Below are 17396 nucleotides of genomic sequence, written 5' to 3'. Positions count from 1 at the left end.
TTTTGTATAACTTTCAACTTTAACGGTTGTGCTGTGTACAAAAACTGCAAAACACTAGATTTCGAAAGAAAGGCACATGTAAAATTTTGTCGCAACATGGATCTTAGTTTAACAACCGTCGACCGGTATTGTGCCCGATTTCCTGTAATTGTTTATTCTCGTATTTCAGCGTGTTAGTTTCTAGCATATAAACTTAAACTTGTCTTGCACTCTTTAGTGATCCTAACTGCTGGTGACGGCTTGCTTTCACTATTCATCCTCACCGTTGCTCACTTCTTCGACTGGGTCTACATCTGCTTTCACACTCGCACGCTTTGGGCTACTCTGACGGCGCTTTTCTGACCTGGGAGATTCGGCCTTGGGCAAAGCCTCACGCAGGCCGTCGAAGTACTTCTCTGCTCTTTTTCGGGATCTGAAAAAAGTTTTCACATTTTAGTAAAATGTCCACCTCTGTTTAGGTCAGAATTTTCTTATGTTGTTTCCTATTATTCAATTTTCTATTTTTCGTTGTTGAAATTATTTTTTTTTAACTTTTCTTTAGCTTTTGGCAAATGACTGCGTTTTGGACTATTTCGCAACTACAAACACAACTTTTGTAAAAATCAGATATTTTTGACCAGTAACAATTGGCTTCACGATGGGATATTTGAGTAATTTGACGACTAATATAGAAGTAAATAAAGCAACGTAAATAAATCATAGCGGAACAAAGCAGCAAGGATATTAAAAATGTACAAACTCGCATATCAGCAACAGTAAATAATACGTGGCATGAAAAAATCGTTGCGCAAGTAGCTAAAAAGCTCAAAGTAAAAAATATAGACTTAACGAGCAGGAAATTACTACATACTGCATATTTTTTTAAATTTTACTCGCCGGTACCCAGCATTTTGTACCGCGCTGCTCGCTAGATGGCGCTTTTCTACATGTTGATGCTCTATTTTCTACACAGTATCATGATTATATCTACGACGTACTTATTACAAAGTTCTGAAAGTATTCCTATCAATTAAGAAGGCAGATGCGCATCGGGCGTACTTTTCGCTTTTCTACAAATTTTGTTTTTGTTTTCGTAAAAAGATATGAAATCAGTAATATTGTCCTGGATGGATCTTTGCCGATCTGAAAGACAAACAAGTTCCAAGGTTATGAAAGTTGCTGCAATTTTTCGGGAATTCATTCTCAAGGCTTAATTCAACAACAGTTTGATTCATTTAACACAAGAACCTTTGTTTGTAAAATTTCAGTAACTAACAGTCATACGAAGCAAATAATTTCTTATCTACAAACTACACCATGCTATCTCCACAGGTCTAGCACTACGTCATCACAAGCATGCGTATAGAAAGTGAATTAGACAACAAGTATTTACCGAAGAACCGTATTTACATTTACCGAAGAAGTTCTTCAACAACTGAGATAAGTAATTGAAAGGCAGTGTAAGATTTGCACTAGGCACCAATTATGAATATCAACGACAATGCAAACGCTAATATAAAATTTCCTATTCGCAATTTAACAGTCAAGATCGGGAAAGCATACAGTGCTTTCGCGGTGATATAAGGGCTTGCGAAAATAAGGAGAGATTGAATTTCATGCTCATATAAAGTCTACGCACGCTTCACGGCACACGTCTGCAAAAGCTATGTACACTTACCGCTCCGGAGCGAAAATGCTGTTAATAAGCGTGTTGAAAAAGGTTAGTACAAGCTGTTAGTTTTTTAGCTTTGTTATGTGTTAGTTTTGAGCGATCATAAACCTGAATCTTCGATCTTTCCAGGGTAAAGATTTTTCCTAGAACTCGCTTAAAACAAATAACAAAATCTTTCATGCATTCTATGGACGACAGGAGGTCATATAAACTGGTTCAAGTCACAAAAGCGGCCAATTATGAAACAATTAAATCCCAAGTAAAACACTAACTATGTTTTCTTGAGTTATTATATCTCTAGGTAACGTTAAAATAATTCAAGAAATTATTTTTGTTTCAATTACTTCCTAATTTGTCAACATATTAATTTCTCTAGGACCCTGCACATAATCGGCATAACAGCTTGGTATTAAAGCTACATTCCCGTTTAACTGCAATTACACCTGACTTGAACCAGTGTGTAAAAAAGCATGCTCTGGAAGTAACTGAAAAAAAAACGTAAATCAAAAATCATGCAAAAATTAGCAAAGATATCAAAAAAACAAACCGGAATTTCGCTGATCCGGATCGACCGTTCTCGTTACTGCTGCAACAACAAATTATCCGTGATAATAAGATGGTTGGGGAAACATTTGGTTTCGAACAAGCAAGTTGCATAGATGACGGGCTTTGTGAAGTTAGTCCAGGCAAATTTTAGTTACCAAATTAATCAACTTACTTGTTGCTGTGGTTGAATGCGGCCATCTCCATGTCATTCCATGGCCCACTGCAATGATAAAAATATGTCAAACATAACATTTTATTGATTGTTCACATGCACACACATAATGAAGATCAGTTAGGGCGGCAGACTTGAATCACCGTAAGATCTTTCGCCGTCCCACGTCAAGCAATTCCTGCTTTCATTTAATTTTAATGTATTTGCTTAATTTGACAAAAATGGCGAATAAATTCTCTCTCTCTCTGTTAGTAGGTTGTTTGAACAGCGTTTATTTTACAAATCGCTTTTAACTTGGTAAAACTTTGTGCTTAGAAATAATATAGTTATTACGTATGGTCTGCATATGTATGAGCAACCCTTGTTTTCGAGATATTTTACTGATTGCGATTCTATTTACTTACTTGACGTAACCGTCTGAATCTTCAATATCCAACTTTCGATAAAATTTGGCCAACTTCATCCCAACAATAGCGCCAGGCAAGAGGAAGAAAACGCACCAGCCCAGACAAAACCACAGCCCGTTCTGCAGCGCAAGTTGGTAGATTAGCCGGTCATATCGCAACTACAAGTGACACGTACCCGTTAAAATATTTAATCAGCACCAACTGACCAGTATGTCCATCAGATAGTCGCAAAGCAGGGATACGACTTGAGTGTAGACCAAGTAGACGGGCTCACACGCTCCAAAATTCTCAGTCACCTATAGAAGCGAAAGTGGACGTCATTGATCATGAAAATGCGTAAGACAGCCGACATATTTCAACGCTGAGTTTCAGTCTAATTGCAAACACAGTTGCACCACTAACGTGTATCATCTTGTGGTTAAGGAGCTGGTATTGAACCAAGTGTGCTTAAGCTAAATAAGCTGATACGCCGCTATTAAAGATCAACATTGTGACGATATAATGGCCGTCTACTTTTACCGTGCTTCAGGTAATTGTTGAATATTAAGTCGACGTGAACTGCGGTTAAGGTATAGACTAGCGTTATTCAATATGTAGTTGAAATAAGCACTTTCTCGCTATTTACCTGTATCCCAAACCAATCCATGAAGCCATTGACGTCACCAATTAAAGCATCAGAAAACTGAGTCGCTTGGTCGGTGACAAGAGCAGATCCGTTCGCTTGTATGTAAGCGTCCAACTCTATCAACGCATCTTCAGTTGCGTCTATGCTGGTCTGTTGGCAAAATAGAATTTTCGATTTAATGCTTAAAACGATTTTTTGCTTCTTGACAATTTCTTGTCTTTGATTTCATTCAAAAATATAGCGCCGCTGCTTTAGCAACGCATGGGCATTTCAAAGGGTTGTGCAACAGGCATATTATGACAAGGCATTGCGTTTTAGAACCAAGCCTTCGTACGTCAGTACATAAAGATTGGAGCCCAAATACAATGTTTTGTTCAAAGGCATGTAATTGTCTTGTCCGGTCTGTTGTGTGAGAGGCCGATATTTCACACAAAGTACAGCAACCTCCCAAGATGAATTTTTGGTTGAAGCTTTTTGTCACGAACTTACGACGAGACTCCACATAGGCTAGAATGGTTAGTTAAAGAAAATGGTCAAGCACATATACGTGATAAAACTTAACTACGTTTCTGTAAAAATTTAATATTGGAGAAAATCATTTATTTCGTTACTTGGTTGATGAAAACCACTTGATTTTCGTCGTTCCCAATCTGTCTACGCTCGCGGGTTCAAGCGCGGAAAACAAACTTACAATCTATCAGAGCGTGCTTTATTTAGTCTAAATGTCTTTTTAAAACCATGATAACTTTCGCCCGGCTCCAAGATGACAAAATACTATTATATTGTTACAAAACAAAGGTCATATTATGATGTCATTCTAATTATAATCGCATAGACATCCAATGTGATATGCGGTAAGCGAAACTGCCAGTATGCCTTCGACTTACGTTGAAGCTTTGGGATAAATCCTGAAGCATCAAAATACTGGTGTTCAACCTGGTCAGGTCAGCAGTGACCGGTGCTAGGTATAGTTCTTCTATTTGCAAGATATTGTAGGAGTGGCCTCGAAGTTGGCTTGCAAATGACTGAATGAGAGAAAAAGGTTAGGACTGGTGACTGAAAGTTGAAACATTTTTTTGTGGAAAAGTACAGTTTTAATGTAAGTTGTATCAATGATTATAACTATTTTGTACGTTAAATCATCGCTGATTGTCCTGGGATTTTCAAGGAAAATCCTTAACTTCAACATATAGGAGTAGCGAATTACTAGCAAAAATAAAGCAAAGATGGCCGACCCTGCCAATGCCTGCGAAGGTAAAGCTAAACATTCCGAAACAAATCACTCACAGGGCTGATTGACGAAACGTTATCAGCAGTGTCGTTCAAGAATTGGGCATAGGTGCTAAGTTGAGCGGCAGAGACGACGTTCGATATCTAAAGACATGTTTTTAGTGAAACAAAAGAAGCACGGATATGAAACATCATGCGCCCAAAACATAAACCATTTTGCAAATTAGAATTCCGACAAAAGTGCACTGTGATTGATAAAGCAACAATAGTCTAAAAACTGACCTCACTCAAATATGACGCAAAGTCGATGGAGGCCAAATCGGCAGCTTTGAGTTCATTCAAAGCACTTTGAATCTCTGGCGAGTAAACCCTGAAATAATTCGAACCGGTGTTAAAACAAAAACCCCACAGCATGCACAAACGCTAAACCATCGGTTCATGACAAACTATAAATGGATATTGGATAGCTACCGGAAACAGCTTCCCAGTCGCTTACTCACTGAATAGAGCTAAGGTCGACGCTAACGTTGCTAAGTTGGTCTTGGAAACCGGAAAGTTGAGCGGTGGAGTTTTGGATAACCTCGGTGATATTGAAGACATATTCTAGCTTAAGTGCGTTGTATATGGACTCATTTTCCTTGCACGAACTAAACCGAGCGGAATAAATAGCAGTTGTTGAAAGGAGAAATATCGGCAATTTCGAGAATAAAACACTCCACAGTTGTTAAAGCTCAACAAACGATTCTAATAACATGCTTTGTGGTGGTCTACACAAGTGACGCTACTAATGAAAGCGCTCTTAGTACTACTTCAAACAATGACAGGTAACAAATAGAATTGAGTTCTTTCTATTTGTAATCTAACATGACGCTTGAGGATGTGTTTAAAGCTGGGTTCAATGACCTTTAGCAATTAGCCAATCGCCACTCACGTAAATATGCCATCTACGGTGAGCCCGGCGTCAGGATTTTGCAAAGTTGCGCTGATGTCAATTCCAGTAGCGTTCAAAATCTTGTCCGTGAACTACAACAACAACGTGATGTCACATAACAACGATTATGATATCATAATACAATTACGGGATGAGTCACAGTACAATAGATGAGTGAATGATGGAATCTAGTCAATGATTTCGTACGTGGCGTGGACCAAAGTGCCGATAATCTAAAGTTCTAAGCAAACTAGTGTTCGCTCTTAGAAACATTAATTACTCAAGTTTGATAAGACGCCGATATATTCTATAGTAAGACACCGATATGGACCACAATGTCAACATGAATAGGATGATAGTAACTTAAAGGTCTCCAACACACCTTAAACATTCAACGCACCACTGAACGACACCAACATTATAGCAGGCTCCTAACACAGTCGTGCACACAGTTAAGCATAATTTTATTCATTACCAGGGTAACAGTACAACACCACGCTTCAATCTTACATTATGACGTCACTAATGCCTAGATCGAAGTGCGACGAACCGTAAATCATTTTACCGACGACGCTGCCGTAAAGTTCCCAAATAACGTCGTCGGCAAACTTTCCATTGTTGAAAAAGAAGAATAAGGTTTAATGAATTGTTAACCAGTATTAAGTCTTCACAGAACTTCGAAGTCGAAACCGCAGCAAGACTTATGGATGCTGACACGGTAGGACAATTTTAGAAAATGTTTTAATTATTAATCCAACTGGGATTTTAATTATTAATCTGTCAACTCAAACTGAATACCAAAAAATCAAACATCGTTGATAACAAAAAGAGAAGAGCAAATAGTAAGAGCACTAACTGCCTTAAACTGGTCCCAACAGGTTCTACTAACGTTATGTGATATATCTTAAAATAAATAGCAAAGCTTTAAGGTTTTGATTTATACGTAAATAACCTTGAGGCCCTCGTAAGGTTCTTCGAGAATCTGGCAGGCATACCGTTCCCCATGACCGCCGACCGTGAAAGTGACGGTGACTAGAATCATGAAGAGCCAGGAAAATATGAACGACAATCCAACAGCCCTGTTATTACAGGAGTAAAGAATATATCAGTGTCAAAATGTTCTTTCAACAAAAAATACATAGTCTCCCATTTTGTAGATCATGAAAATACAACAAAACAAATGCACTCCTTAAAAATCGTGGATAACTTCTAATAACGGATTGAGGCAAGCTTACGTCATAATGAATATGCCGCCGCAGTTTGAGCTGCATGATCGTAAATTGGGTATACGCTCCTCTTTATATGAACACGTTCCCATTAGCATTCCTATCAAGTAAAACGCGCAAATGACGGCAAAGACACTTCCGAGGACAACCCCGGCAATATATCTGTAAAGCAGATGGTAAATTACAATTTAAACTAAGCGCTAGCTCACATGTAATTCGGAGAAAATGCGTTTGGATTGTTGAGTAACAGAAAGTGGAATTTGACCAATGCATCAGTAGTACACACCAAAAAGTAGATAATTCTACCACTTTATACTATACAGTAGATTATCGCGCTACACTTCGAGTGCTTTAAGCCAAATAATATAGTTGTGGCTTTTACAAAGTATTACCAGAATAAATTCATTTGATTTGTGTCTGTAGTAGCCCTTTGTAGAAACAAGTAGCCTGTAGTAGTGCAATACACACATAAAGATGACAAACTATTTGCTCCCCACCTGTAAATATCATAGTTTTCTGCATACGTGGTGGTGGCCTGCACAATGGAATCGTTTACGCTTGAGATTTGGGACTTAAAATCCTGCACACTGGCCAACGGCAGCTCACCGAGGCTCGATGTCAGAGTTGAATTGATCTCGGTCAACGTATCAAGCACGCCTGAAACATTTTATACGAGATTTTATGACGTCAAGTAAAAAAACTCTACACGCAATAACTCTGATATAACGTTTATGAACTGCGTCAAAGTGCAAGCAATGCAAACTTTACTGCTGCTTATGGTGCTTTCCAGAAAGATAAAACGACTAATAGATTTGTTTTACCGTCAACTACGTCCACCGTGTTGTTTGTGACTGTCTGCGGGATGTCGTTGATCTCTTGCAGGACGGTGCTTATCTGGGCGTCGGTGTCTGCTGCATTCAGGGTGCTGTTGATGTTGTCTATTTCGGTTTGCACGTCTCCTAACTTTGAAAGAAAAAAGCTATAACCAAAATGAGTGCAACTTTACCAAATGGTTGAAGTGAAATAGTGACTTATGATATATAGATGATAATAAAAGCTGAAATATCGATACACTGTATTGGGAGAGAGATTAAAAGCAATAGAACATGCATTGTGTCACTCATAAACGGTGATGGGGTCAATTCAACCCAAGGGGGGTTGAATTAACATGGAGCCTTTTTACATTGCTAGGGATAGGGAAGTTATCAAAAGTACCGCTGAAAAGTCTCCACCGGAGTCTAACGCACTGGTTGAAGCTTGCAAAGCAGAGCATCCACCAAACGCCGGTGGACAAGATGTCAATGTTGCATCAAGGTCGGCTTTTTCAGTGGAAAGTTGACTGTTCAGTGCTGCCACGCTGGTATCTAGTGCGGTGGTAGCGCTTTGGACATCGGCAAGCGCACTCAACGCTCCGTCCAAATCTACATGGACATACATAATACGTATGTGCTCGTCTTACTGCATACACATCTGCCAGTGCAATGTCGCTTAATGACGCAGCATTCTGACGCAATCAGGTTGAATAATGTGATCGCGTAAGTGTGGTGATATAACTGCGCTTTAAGATTGCCTCAGAACACAGTACATCATATCAAGGAAATGGTGCAATGGTTCACTGCTTAACACTATTTACCGTTTGACAGCTGCATGAACTGCTCCAGAGAGTCGTTGGACATTTGAAGCACTTCGTCTCTTATAGGAATGCCGAGCGTGTTCCCGATATCTAATAAAAATAAACGAGTACAAGGAGCTGGAGTTCCAGATAACTGAGGTAAACAGACAACCGCGATAAGAAGGGATTTCTTGGTTGACATGATGTTTCACAAAACATCTATCACCGTTTTAGACCATCAAGGTACAAACCAAAATGAAAGGCATGGTTACCATGCGACCAACCAACGATAAACAAAACAACGCGACATTGTGATAGATCATGGTTACTTAATGGGGCAATAGCAAAGGACAACATTAAACACGTTCATTTACCAGAGACATCGGTCCTCAAACTTTGGTCAAGTCTGCCGTATTGATCGGTGATGTGATTCAGTTGGTTTGGGATGGAGTCAATATACTTAATGACATCATCCAATGACGCACTTGTCTTTTCAGGAAAGAGTTTAACGACGTCGTTTATCCATTCATTAGTGAGAAATACAAAAACGCATGGTACGCTGTGAAAATAAATGGCGTGACTCAGTTATATTAAAATAAAAGTGAACCTTTGTGTAACCAGGAACTAGAAATCCAACTGCATTTGTCAATATTATGAATGTACATATGATTCGAAAACCTAGGTTACGGGCTCAGAAATTAAATTCCACAAAAAATGCCGAGAGAAAAAGTGATTCTGTCATCAGTCATTACACATCTGGGCATTTGAATACGAGTGACAAGATGGAAATCTTTAAAATGTAGGTTAATCTTCAAAAAGCGTCGAAAAAGAGATGATAAACAGACGTAAGACATATGTTGTCTTCTCTTTCAAAAGGATTAAGTAAAACCAGCACCATCAAAAAATGATTGCCAATTATGAAATTTTTTAATAGCAACAAAAAATTGTAAATTATGACAAATTGGCACATATGCCTCCAACAAGCAAGTGGGTGTAGGCGACAATGGGGTGGAAAGCTGGTTATTAAAAACGTGATATCATGTTAATAACGGCTGTGGTGTGCTATATAAAACCTATCCATTGTAAAACTGAACAATACCAGTAAAGTAGAAATGATGTGAACATCTTTGTGACAAATATACCGACAATAAAGTGCTCTTTGTTAACTCACGCAATAAATACTGTGATGATGAGGAGAGAGACACAGAAGCAGTGTCTCCACTTGCTCCGTGTCCTTTTCCTTGTCTGTATCATTTCTCCTCCACAGTTGTCGCAACAAGTCCGGCAACAACACATAATAAAGCTGACCAGTGGCACCAGTATGATGAAGAGTAGTCCCGCAGCAAGGCAGGCCAAATATCCCACTTCCAATGCAGCAAGCTGAAAAACATGTGTCTGTTAGTCGCAAGAATGTATGTCCATCAGGCATTAATCATAGGTGGCCAAATATTAAACAGAATTGTAAAACTCGCGAGTTGAATGCACATACGGACAACCTCACATACAATAAGTAACACAATTCATGTAGTTGGCAAATAGCAGATATTGGTATGTGTTTGCCCAAAGCATACATAGAAGCAGAATTGATAGAAAAATGCTGTAGCGTCTCTAACAAATTACATCGAGTTCGTTTATATAAAGAGCAAGAGTGGTTTCTATTTGTTATTTGCTGAATCAATAGTTCCAAGAACTGTCTCTTAAACCATAAGAAAGAAATAAACACTTATAGTAAACATATTCAGTAAATATTCGTTCCTTGCTAATATCGTTGTCATGGAAATGATAACAATCTAGGAAGCTGGATTGTAGCCTACCAATAACACTCAAAACCACATATTACAGTCAGGTATGATCTTTACAAAATCACTAAGTTTTTTGTGTTTGAAAAATGAAACTGGCAATATTTTCACATGAAAGTACACACAACATATAGCATATACAACAATAAATAATATATATAAAATTATGTCACATCAAACTTCAAAGAAAAGAAAAACTTATTTTTAAAAAATGGCTATTACTATATAAAACAAGACACATATTTGTTAAATAACGATAGGTAAATTTTACATGTAAATATATTGTAATACAAAATATTGCTGGTTTAGTTGTCAGACTGGATACACTCGTTTACATATAGTAGTTGTTTAAAAACACTTTGGTGTTTTCCCAATTGTAAAGCCAAAAGCAAAAACAACACTCTGGGTTCCTTAAAACAGCAGAGAGAAAAACACTGATTTTAGCATTCGTCTAATAGAGTTATGACGACATTGCGTAAATATTACTTGAACATAAAAAAATTGCTTTTTAAAATCAGGCTCCAGTGAGTAAAGATGTCAGCTATCATTGTAAAATGTTTGCTAATCTATGTAGATATCGAAGAATTTTGACATATTCTTATACAGAAATATTTTTTGTTTGATCTTCATCTTTGGTTCTTTTGTTAGCAAATCATTTACCCAAGTCCAAAATCATTGATAAGCATATCTACACTAAATCACTGTCATGCTTAAAAATACATAAAACTTAGAAGCTTTCAACCTTGAAAAGGATCACAGGATGTGCATTGAGTATATACAATAGTTGATAAATGAGTTCATTTATATAACTTGAGCAATGAACATTGCATGTAGCAGACAACTAATACAGTACACACAAAAAATGAACCTATCACATATTCGGCACACACAACAACGTGACAAATGGGTAACATATAACACAAAGATTTCTATGTGCAATACCTGATATCCAACATACAAGCGGCCAGCAATTGTCTTTTAGAAAACACATAATTTGCTTAGCATATGCATATGTTGTTTAATCTTCTTAGTTGTGTATTAGTTAGTCTACACATAACAAGCAGGCTACTTTTTGTATTTTGTTCACATCATGTTTTCTCACTAGGTATTTATTTTGTAGGAAATCCAAAATACAAAAATTTAATTGGGAAACATTTGAGATATGTACTTTTACTTTGCAAATATATATCATAGCTAATCAAAGAGAATCTATCAGAACGCTATAATAAAATTTCAATATTCTAAAAAAGGTATCATCATACCACAAAACAGGTATATATATAAAATTATTCTAAATATATTAGAAAGCAAAAAAAGAAAAAATTTAAACTTACAGCTTGCCACTGGTTCAAAAGATCATTGAGAAAATCAGAGCTGCCATTTACTCCACCAGTAACGAGTGAGTATAAAAATGCTAAAAATTGAAAAAAAAATATTGTGGTGTTCATACAATAAACTACAATACGTTCAACAAAAGTAAAAAAACAATTACATATGATACTGATTGTATTCAAGACCAAGATCAACTACATAAATTCGCTCTAGTTTCAAATTCATCACAATATCGGGATTGAATATTCTGAAATTATTATGTCATAGCTTGTTTCCGTTCAGGCCTTCATAAGGGCATGGCAACAGTATAGATCCAACAAAGTATATATATGTACGCTATACAAACATTTGTTACTTACACTCAAGAGAACTAAATGGTAGAAAAACAATATTAACAAAATCCCTTGTCATTACAAAAAGGTGGCTCAATGAAGAAACGCTGATGTCGACTGTAACTTCATTGTAATTCTCCTGTACAAAAAAAAAATATTTTTGTGTAAAAAGTTGTTAAAAGAAATACCTAAAAACACTTCAGATATTGATTTTAGATGTCGATCAATTTACTGGTTATGAATACAGTAAACATTTAAGAATGAGTATATGCATAAGCGTTGAGAAAGAGAGAATTTATTAAACACTTTTTTCAAATGAAACATGTACATTAAGACTAAACAAAATCAGAAACTGCTTAGCGTGGGGCGGCGAAAGATTTTACAGTTATTCAAGTCTGCCGGCCTTGCAACTAATAATAAGCATACTAACCTGTGGAAGATCAGTGTAGTTTAAACTTGTTGACATTGCAAAATTTGCAAAGGCAAGACATACAGCAGTGATTGCAAAAATATACTTCATTATAATGAACTTTTACATAATAAGCTAAAATTTTAACAACAAATTCACTGAAAAATATGATAAAACTAAATAGGCAAATGATACTTATAGTTATAAAGTTCATAAAACACCAAACAACAATCCTTAAATAGCAGGCCAGGAGTTGTGATCAATAACCATACTGTAAAACATATCACAATTTGCTACTGAAACCAAATTCAAAGTTTGAGTAAACAAATTTATAGAGTAGATGGAAAGTGATAGGCCTAAGCTACTGCGCCCTAAACTTATCACTGAACGTTTAAGCTACTTCATGATACCGGTATGTAAAAGTATTCACAGAAGTAAAAAGTGATAGGCTAAAACAATTGAGGCAGCTAACTGAATATTTTGTTTGGGTCGAGTATACAAGTGCACAACCAAACGACGTCAAAATTTGAGTAGCTGGGGTCTAGCATACAGAGACATCCTGTGGTTTTGCACTCGTATACTTAGCTTACTTACTGACTTAAAACAGTAAAACCAATACATTACTACCGAAGCCAATCAGCCCGCCATAGACGGACGTACGTCGGCTAAAACCAGATAAAAATAGCCAAACTGAACGCCAAGCCTTTCAAACTAAGTTACTACTTTACTACGCTATAGTTATCAGTTATCACATGCCTACCAGGCAACAATAGCAATTTGTTAACATGCCTTGTAGACATGTTCACAAATTTTGACACAAAAAGGAGAAAAGAACAATTAAGATTAAGTATGTCCCATGAGACAAAGTATTTACTCCACAAAATCCCCTTTTGTGGCTTGTATGGCATAGCAACGACAACATAACTTCAGGTTAAGGTTATTTTATTACTGAAAATCTACTGTGTGCGGAAGCTGATCTACAACAGTTCTAGTGATTTATTAAACGCCTATGTCGTTAAATTTTTTTATTCCCACATTATGACGGGATAATTTTCTTAATTAATAAATTGGTGTTGTTGTCATCTGTCAGTAGCTAAAGCTATTGAATGGAACAGTAATGTTTATAGAAATGTAAGTTATGATTTCAACACGCCAGTAATCTATTTGTAATCAGCTTTTGCAAGTCAACATTTGTTCTTTTAAATATCACCAGCTTACGACTCATTGCGTCACTATAGCGACGAATTTCAGACCAAATTGGTTGTATCCAAAACGATTTAACACTTTATTAATGCCAAATAAAATTAGGACAATATATAACTTCAGTAGCCTACTATGGATGCTAACTTTCCCCTTCAACCAAGAATGAAGTTTTGCGTAGATGATTTAATATTCTAATCTTTCTCAATACAAATCATGAAGTCTATTATAGAACTTTGCCTGATGTTGTCCTCTACTTTACAAATTTTTAGGCTTCTTCTATCGCTTCCCAAAATTTCCACGCAACCATAGCTATAGTAGTACAACAGGATACGATTCTTATGATTGAATTTGCCAATTTTTTTTCACATTAACATCTTGGTGTACTCGGCTAAGTAATACGTTTGTTTCTTTTCGGTCAAAAGCATATTTGCTCTGCATGTTTGCTGTATACTAGTCGTCCTTTTCAGAGCGTTGACGGCGCGCTCGTGGTCTAAATGTTTACGCAATAAACAGAGATACGTCAAGCGTTAAAGATAAATCACGATGGGTGCTGTCTTTTACTTATTTTTCTTAAACTCATGCGGAACAATACGTATATATTTAGCAATGTTTACTGCTTCTTGCCTTTACTAAGAACTGGATACTCTTTTTCTGAATCCATTCAACTGGAAGTGCCCTTTAAAGACTAGATCAGTTGATTATTTGATAAATTTAGCTACAAAATGATCTCATATCACGTGCTTAGCTATAACGACGTTATAAATGTTGGAGAAATGTTCATTGACATATGATAACAACGTACGCCACCTGACCGTACAGCACGGGTTAAGTACACACAAACATCTAACTTTATGCGGACCTTAATATGGCCAGTTGAATACTGCGAGCTGCCCACATATTACTCTTAATGAAAGCAGGTTGAATATAATTGTAGACGTAAAACCGGAAATTAGCGACTACAGGCGCGGTTTCCTGAAATCTCGCATATAACACTTATGTGAAAAGTAGGCCATTATTGCCCGGCCACATAAAATACACATCGTTGAACATAGTCAGTTGTGTCTTCCCTTGCAGTAAAACGCATTTAAACAGCTGAGACACTGCATCTTCACCTATCAAATAAGAATTAGCAATAATCACCAACAATGATCGATTGACCAGTCGATACTGCCAGATACTGTCGATACTGTTTGCCAGATGTTCACCAACTGTGGTAGAGACAATGTTTTACTGCAACTAACATCCACGAACGAGCGAAAACAGCCTTTAAAATGAATTATTGAGAGTGGATTAAGAGGTTTTGCGGTGTCTTGACACGAGACCCTTTTCCTTGTTGCTTTCATCCCTTTCAAGCCACATGACTACAGTGCTTATAGCCTGAAGTGCCTGTAAGCGGATTTTCCTAACATCCCAGAGTCAAATGAAATCATGTTTACTTCTAATATCAACCAATCCGATTTTGTTTGCTCGTTAGAGACCTCTTGTGGGTGTCTTTTTAATTTTTACAAGCTCACAAGAGATCGATATTAGATAAACCGCATGTAAGGAAAACGCACAAAAGTACAAAAAGTTATTTTTATTTTTGTTATTACAAAAAATACAACAAGGATTTAAATAAATAGAAATAACGTAAGGCCGTGGTCCTCACACAAACTGTGGTACACTAGTGTAATAAACTTATGTAAGTTGTGAAATCGAACTATACATAGCTTGCTTTTAAAGTTGGACGGTTAGCACAGTAAATACACACCAATACAACTCTCCAGGTTACTTTACCGGTCACATCACAGCCTCATAGTAATGCAAATTGTGTCCTTTTACGTATTTCTCTGTCTTTAAACGTACTGTGTTCTCCGGTATGTGTCGGATGGTGTTTCCGACGGCTTTTTCTCCAGCATTGACTTATGAGTGTAACTTATTTGTGAAGGAAATGTCGTTATGTTAAATTTTCCGGGCTGGTATTTGTACGGCGTGGTTGGACCGTCGTCACGTGGTCCAGGCATGCAAACGCAAGCCAGAAAAGCCAGGGCGGAAAAAACACTGCTGACGAAGCCAAGGTAAACTGCAGCGCCCAATTCCCATTTAAACATTCCGGCCTGGTTTTCAAATGAAAAGAATTCGTTGTAAATCTTCCACGTGAACCACGATACCGATATAAACGTGAAGATGCCTGCAAAATAACACATTGGTATTAGACGATTTTAATTGAGATTTAACGGGATTTTTTTTGTTTAGCTTACATTTTGTCATCAATTAATTAACTATATGAACTTTATAAGCTACAGATAAAATTTCACAACTTCTTCATTACCTATAAAAGGAGTAGGCTATCTCCTTTACTAAGTTTATTTTGTAAACTAAATGACAAATGAAAAAACGATACATTACTTACCGGCAATGGCGTAGAATAAGCCGCTGATGAACATAAGTTTTCTTTTCATGGCGGCATTATTCTCGAATATTCTTGTACATTGCATCCCGAGTAATATTAGGAAGCAGCCGGAGACTGAGAGACAGATAGAGGTGATCATCAAACCTCTTATTGCTATCTTGAAACCTTTTTTACGCAAAAGATAAAGGTCAATTCCCTAGCAGATATATGGTCATATAAGTATAGGCTAATAGGCTATAATATGCGACCATAATTAAGTAGCCTTTTGCACATCTTTACTGTTTGTTAAAAAACTTGAAAAACTTTTGTTACGTCAGCAATACAACATAGTGACGAACCTGGCGTTAAAAACATGGAATTCTGTCCTTGGCATTGGTACTGCCCTCCTTGGTATTGAATGCAATCGCCCCACAAACTCCTCCATGCCCAGATTGGCCCCAAAAGACCATCACTGGTCGGACCATTCACTGACCACTGGTTCCAGAAGGTGGTCGTAGCGATGGACGCAGTTGTTAGAAAAGCGATACCGAGAGCGGCAAATTGTTGATACATTTTTATGTTTTTGACTCAGACTTTGCTTAGTGTGGGATGAATATATATATTTTTGCTCTGAAAAAATTCATTTTTTAGAAAGAATTGCGGCAAAATATTCATCACAATTTATAAAAATACTAGTTTAACGTCTCATCTGGTAACTGTAAAGCTATATTGAAGAACACCACTTCTTTATCCAGATCTTTCTTTCAAGTCTTTACTTAAACTTTGCACTGCGCGACTCATAGAGAGGCCTATTTATTGATGCGAAATCGAGTGTATTTTTTTACATTTATCGGTTGTTTTGATTACTCAGGTTTGAAAAAGCAATAGGAAGGAATTAATGAAAAAGCGGTTTCGCGGAAAATGTTTTTCGTTTATGACGGCACAAAAACCTAAGGATTAAACTTGTTTTCGATGCAAACCGCCACGCGATGACAAAAATTGTACAGAACAACCAAAGTCAGAAATACGTGGCCTTGGGCATTACGTGTGTGGCGGCTGGTGGTGTTTTCAGCTGTAAGCACCGGCGTCAGTGTTTTCCGCACACGTTCGGCAGACACCTACCTCTTTAGGAAAAGTTAAATCATGTAGCAAACAGAAAAACTTTTCGAGCAAACTTTGTTTTCCGAAAATTTACAAGATACCTTTAAATTGTCATAATATTGATGGAAAGATACACGAAAGATTCGAGGACTACATGCCAAATACAAATTTTGATATGTACAATAGCAAATTGGGATAAATATTTTGTTACTTATACCTTTGGTGTATATATATTTCCGTAATGTGCCAACCGTGACCTAGTCAATAAGAACTTGTAACGATAGCTTATGATTGATGCCATTCAAAACATGGCTCGGAAAAACATTACAAAACCTGGCATGGAACAAAAACTCCCTCACTGCAAGACTTGTGGCTCCAGCTGCAACAAAAATTTAGTTGCACATATATTTCCGTACGTAACATAGCATTATTACCAAAGACAAAGAGAG

General features: G+C 37.0%; 2 protein-coding genes across 10 annotated transcripts; both read right to left on the bottom strand.

Moving 5' to 3' along the window:
• Positions 1–101: 101 nt before the first annotated feature.
• On the bottom strand, positions 102–12453 carry LOC143448840 (prominin-1-A-like). Of its 9 annotated transcripts, none has more exons than XM_076948753.1 (23): positions 12294–12453; positions 11891–12002; positions 11534–11613; positions 9572–9780; positions 8775–8959; positions 8422–8511; positions 8004–8209; positions 7610–7751; positions 7286–7445; positions 6798–6950; positions 6515–6641; positions 5563–5654; positions 5132–5278; positions 4914–5001; positions 4689–4775; positions 4289–4426; positions 3402–3551; positions 2983–3072; positions 2774–2895; positions 2370–2417; positions 2199–2237; positions 1760–1804; positions 592–1122 (listed from the first exon to the last, which is right to left on the bottom strand). In XM_076948753.1, the coding sequence occupies exons 1-22, from the start codon at positions 12381–12383 to the stop codon at positions 1795–1797; spliced, it is 2565 nt and encodes an 854-aa protein (XP_076804868.1). In that variant the 5' UTR covers positions 12384–12453; the 3' UTR covers positions 592–1122; positions 1760–1794. The 9 variants fall into 9 exon arrangements, with proteins under 9 accessions (XP_076804862.1, XP_076804863.1, XP_076804868.1 ...); XM_076948749.1 differs by lacking the exon at positions 1760–1804 and adding an exon at positions 1658–1675; XM_076948754.1 differs by having other exon boundaries at positions 2199–2234.
• A 2583-nt stretch (positions 12454–15036) lies between these two features.
• Positions 15037–16596, bottom strand: LOC143448839 (claudin-19-like). Its single transcript, XM_076948746.1, has 3 exons — positions 16206–16596; positions 15868–16032; positions 15037–15645 (listed from the first exon to the last, which is right to left on the bottom strand). The coding sequence occupies exons 1-3, from the start codon at positions 16417–16419 to the stop codon at positions 15311–15313; spliced, it is 714 nt and encodes a 237-aa protein (XP_076804861.1). The 5' UTR covers positions 16420–16596; the 3' UTR covers positions 15037–15310.
• Positions 16597–17396: the final 800 nt, after the last annotated feature.

The sequence above is a fragment of the Clavelina lepadiformis genome, chromosome 3 (assembly GCF_947623445.1).
Source record: "Clavelina lepadiformis chromosome 3, kaClaLepa1.1, whole genome shotgun sequence".
NCBI classification, from domain to species: Eukaryota; Metazoa; Chordata; class Ascidiacea; order Aplousobranchia; family Clavelinidae; genus Clavelina; species Clavelina lepadiformis.
The sequence above is the reverse complement of the archived record's forward strand: the minus strand, read 5'-3'. Positions and strand labels throughout refer to the sequence as shown.